This window comes from Penaeus chinensis, chromosome 21 (genome assembly GCF_019202785.1).
Source record: "Penaeus chinensis breed Huanghai No. 1 chromosome 21, ASM1920278v2, whole genome shotgun sequence".
NCBI classification, from domain to species: Eukaryota; Metazoa; Arthropoda; class Malacostraca; order Decapoda; family Penaeidae; genus Penaeus; species Penaeus chinensis.
Window position 1 is genome coordinate 17,647,106 of NC_061839.1, and position 5,000 is coordinate 17,652,105.

At 39.4% G+C, this 5,000-nt stretch overlaps 1 protein-coding gene across 2 annotated transcripts in view; it reads right to left on the reverse strand.

Annotated features, from left to right (window-relative positions):
* LOC125036335 (serine/arginine repetitive matrix protein 2-like) overlaps nucleotides 1-5,000 on the reverse strand; it is a 76,316-nt gene that overhangs the window by 67,322 nt on the left and 3,994 nt on the right. The window contains exon 1 of one of the 2 annotated variants that reach the window (XM_047628884.1): nucleotides 3,233-3,307. The exons of the other annotated variant lie outside the window; for it this stretch is intronic. Within the exon in view, the coding sequence (XP_047484840.1) occupies nucleotides 3,233-3,306 (74 nt within the window). The 5' untranslated portion in view covers nucleotide 3,307. Of the gene's footprint in view, nucleotides 1-3,232; nucleotides 3,308-5,000 lie in introns of those variants that run through there. 2 annotated transcript variants of the gene reach the window in all.

Below are 5,000 nucleotides of genomic sequence, written 5' to 3' on the forward strand. Positions count from 1 at the left end.
CTTCTATTTCTAGCAGCTAAGCTTGCGAAAGTTTTTAATGTGGCGTGTACTGTGTGAGTTTGTTCTTCCCTGTCTCAACGGAAATAGATACTGACTTGATTCCTTTTTTTCCGTGGGGTTAGGCCTCGCTCTGTGATTGTCATTAAAATACAATTATTTTCGGCAACTTGAGCAACACAGCTCAGTAGCGAAAAAGGCGGGAACCTAAATGCATTATCTCGGGAACGAAAATAGGTACCAACTTGTACACGAAAGGACTCATTCATTTTGTCGATCGTGCACAATGTAGCAGTGGAATATGAAAAAATCGTTATTTTTCTGAATTTCATGCTCTCATTTCCCCATACTTTTTTGTTAAAAATATTCGTTTATATAAAAAAATCTTTACGTACATGCATATATATATATTTATATATATATATATATATATATATATATATATATATATATATATGCAACAGATACACGCATGTATGCATAAATTCATACATAAATATATACATACATACTTAAATATATATTTACATGTGTACGCGAGAGCCACAAGTGAGGCAACAAATAAGTTAAACACAAATAAATGTAGTGCATGATACATTTGAAAACAGACACACTATACATCCACGCATAAAAATAAATACGCAAACACAAACAGAAACGAGATAACACTTTTCGCAATGACAAGTATTATGAAGCCTTTAAATCTTAAGATAATAATCCGACAGATACTACATACTACTTTTGATGATTATCAAGGAGAAATCTTCTTGACAGTTTTGACATTCTTAAACTTGTTTTCGGTTGAGCTTTGAAAGGTTTTCTATAGGCCTACATCACTTTTGATATTTAACATTCTGGTTTTTATACAAATCCCCATTAAAATGTTCTAATTCATGATCACTGAAATGGGTTTATTATCTTGCTCCTCGCAGTGAATGAATATGAGTTTGTGAATGAATTGAAAATTATTCATCCATCTACAATACGAGTTTATAAAATGAGTTTATTAAATACAATTCTTTTATATGCAAATAACTTAACAAGTCAGGTGGTATTAGCCCCTCAGTTACTCTGCGGGCACCGACTAACACGTCATCCTCCGTCTGCAAGTCATCACAAACGGTAATTGTAGCGCATTCCACATTAACGATCAACCGTTAAGCAAGGTGATGGAGGAGCCAAACAGCCAAAGCAGTGTTGACGAACTGTTGAGGCGAGGAAGTGTCTGTGGCTGCCTGGGGTGTGTGTAGGGTAGGGGTGCACAGAGATGGGTAGTGCCACTCAGGGAAGAGCATCGGGCTCGGTGCCAACGGATAAGAAAGACTTTCGAGGCATGGGTAAGAAAGGGGGGGAGGGACGGGATTGGCGGAGGGATAAAAACTGACATATCGTGCATGTGTGTGTGTATTTGTGTGTGTGTGTGTGTGTGTGTGTGTGTGTGTGTGTGTGTGTGTGTGTGTGTGTGTGTGTGTGTGTGTGTGTGTGTGTGTGTGTGTGTGTGTGTGTGTGTGTGTGTGTGTGTGTGTGTGTGTGTGTGTACGTTTGGTACCATATGTTCTTCGGGCTGACACTGCTGAATACGAGAAAAGGCTGAGCTGGAACGTAAGTGTCGCCATCTAGTTACATAAAACAGTTATAACTTACAGTCTTTACAGCTAATTAAATATGAATCGGCATGCAAACTGGACTTTCTCTCTTAGAGGATCATGGAAGACGTGCTAAAGTGAAACACATAATTAATTCAAGAGTTAACAAATATTCGTCAGAGGAAATATTTCGGGAAGATGTCAGTCGACTGAGTCAGACTTAAAGTTACTTAACACATTTCCGAGACGTGCGTGTGATTGATGTTACAGCTGTATATCCACGGTGTATTTTTACTACACGTTCACAGCACATATTCCCATATTAGTGAATAATGCATAGCCAATGATATTTGATACCAATTTACTGCAATGTATGCATATACATAAATATTCCCCTTATATATGTATGAACATTCTCATGATGACTTTAACACAGACTAACATTTATAACCTCATGCTACATATACCCACATGGCTGAAGCGTGGACATCCACATTTTCATGGTCATTCTCACACATATCATATGTGTCTCGGAGCTTTTTACGGGTGTATGATGTCATGGCCTGGTGCGCGACCCACGATGATATGACCCTGCTAATCTTGCCTCTCTAGTGTGCAAGGATTTCGCTGTCTTCAAAGGAGACATTTGCGCAATTTCAATTTCAGTTCATACTATGACGTAAGCATCGCTTATTATTGCGCATGCTAGGATGACATTCATTGACGTCTTGCAGCAGAGGCTTTGGCGCGAAGAAAAGAAATGAATATAAAGTAAAAAAGACTAATGACTTAACCGTCACCCCCGTGGATACTCAGTGTAACCCACGCCTCCACGCAGCCAGGTAAGGTCGGTGCCAAACTGCGTCCATGGAGCGTGCCATCACTCAGGTTCCCCGTGACCCTGACCCACATCCGGCTCAGGAATAAGTCCCTTGCGAGCAGTCGGTTAAAAGGAAAGGCCAGATTTTGATTGATAGAAAGGACGAAAAGTGATCGTTTCGGTACTCATGGAAGCTGACGTTCATATTCTGTATGCTTGAACGTTTATATTCTTCATTTTTATCAAGGAGCTTTTTAAAACTGCAATAAGAGTAACGAACGAAGACATTTTATCGTTTGTGTTGACGCAAATATGTATGCAAATGAGACTGAGATGAGCAACATATTCACATTTCACAATTTTTTTTCCCTTCATTTATCATCGTTATTTTTGTAGACCGCGAGGTTAATACCAGCAGGGTCTTATTCATCTAAAAAAATATTTAGGAGATATTGTTATAACTAAATAACTTCATGCGTGGAGGTGAAATCCTCTAAACCGTTTATACATCGTATACTTAATGGAGATTATTAACCAGAAGTCACATCTGGAGAGATAAACCCCACATCTTTTTAGTTACCATTCACTGAATAGAACCATAACGTCGGAATAAAATCAGTGTCATTGTGATCTTGATTTCCTACTACGGTTTTCCTTTCTTACAGGTTGTTGACTTAAGAATGATATTGGGACCTCCCCTTCTCCCGGCCATTGCCTTAAGGAAGGGATGTTGCCTTAGAGGATAACAAAGGGCACGCCCTGTTCGACCCACGCAGCTCATAACACGTCAGCCTGCATAAGGAGCAAAACGTTAAACAAGAACACATACACAGAGAGCCGAGTGTTGACGACCGTGCAAAGTCGTGATGGGTCTCTGCTACTCCAGCCGCCCGCCCGTACCATACCCGCCCATACACTGAGTATCTTTTACAGCGGGGAGAGAGAGCAAAAAATTCTTGCGGTTAGGAAAACAGTGACGTCATCTGTATGGCTTGAAAGCCTTCTCTCTTTCTGCTTCTGTTACACATTCAAGATGCAGCCCCCTACACTCAGTGGTATTTTCAGTCTGCGGGTCGTTCTATAAATGGAAGAAGTGAATATATTGTGTCTTTCGGTTTTACAGGCTATTTGGCGTAATAGCCTAGAATTAGTGCGTGCAAATGGACGCTAATGTAAACAGCGACGACAATTTTAAAATAATAACAAGCACACGACTCAAGCTACTTATTTTAAACTAAACATCCGTATGTCCACAACCTGCTAATATTTGTTTTCATTCGAAATATGCTCTAAATATTTCCAAGCGTTCTATCTGTAAACCACACCAAAAACCTTTATTATATCGTTAATGGCTTTGTTTGACTAAATCATTGTACTTATTCAGCCTATTTTCTCCTAGATAATAATAGCTTGGCGACACCATGCGTAGCAACCTGCAAGACAGTATTGCAGACAAAACAAAACAAAAGGTCTGGCTCATGCGTCACTAATAACACAAGACATGATGCGGACATGCTGCACTTGGACTTATCAACAAACAGATATGCGTATGTGTCATATTCTTTTTAGGTTGTGACACCTTGAGTAATGCGAGGTCTTGAAGCCCACAAGTTATATCAACCCATGACGTCATGCCCATTACTTTCCCAAGCTAGATTCCACTTAAAAAAAAGAGAGATAGCATAACAAATAATAGGGTGATAAACAACGTTTGCAAAGATTAAACGAAATATAAATAAACGTGGCCACGACAAAACATCCAACCAGTCCCAAGATAGAAGTAGGTATGGTATTGAGAACACTTCCGCCTTGTACGAAATATTTCAGCTAATTAATGCCTCCACATTTCATGGCCCACGTGTTGGCCATCTTGTGTCTTGTCGGCCGGCTGTGAGAGAGTGAGAGCCTAGACACGCCTCTCGCGCAGCCATTTATAAGGCAAAGACAAAAGTCGGGGATATTTCCATTAACAATATGGTTGCAAATACATTAATTTGAGGAGATGCAATCAGGTATTTATGGTGTAATAACACGTAAGGGCTGAGAAACTTACGATGAACCAAATTACGTGCGAAATAGGGGGTTCTCCCCATGTTTACAGCACGCGTTGCCAAAACAGCATAGTCAGCCGCCAACTACTGTTGTGGAGCCTGTATTTACCTTTCCCTGGTTAATTTTCTTTTTGTCTGACCTTGATTCGGTAAGGTTTGTATATTTCTTTCGTGAAAATATGAAAATTATTTAAGAAACTAAAAAGATAGTTATTCGCAGTAAAACATTTTTTTTTTTTTTTTAATAATATCAAGTAGGAAATAAAAAAAAGAGCGGACAAGAAAACAGCATACATATAAACCAGATCCATCTGCTAATATATAAAAGAATTGTTTTGACTTAGAAGACTTCGCCAACCTGTTCGCCACCTGGCTGACCACCATCAGCTTTGCAGTTCCACAGATAAAACCCATGTCGTAATGCTCTTGTTTGCACACGCACACATGCTTTGGCTTTCTTTGTAGTGTGTCTCCTTGTACCCAAAGCACCTTACTTAACATAAATCACGATTTACCACTCAGTTTGATCATTCCTTCACTAATTCA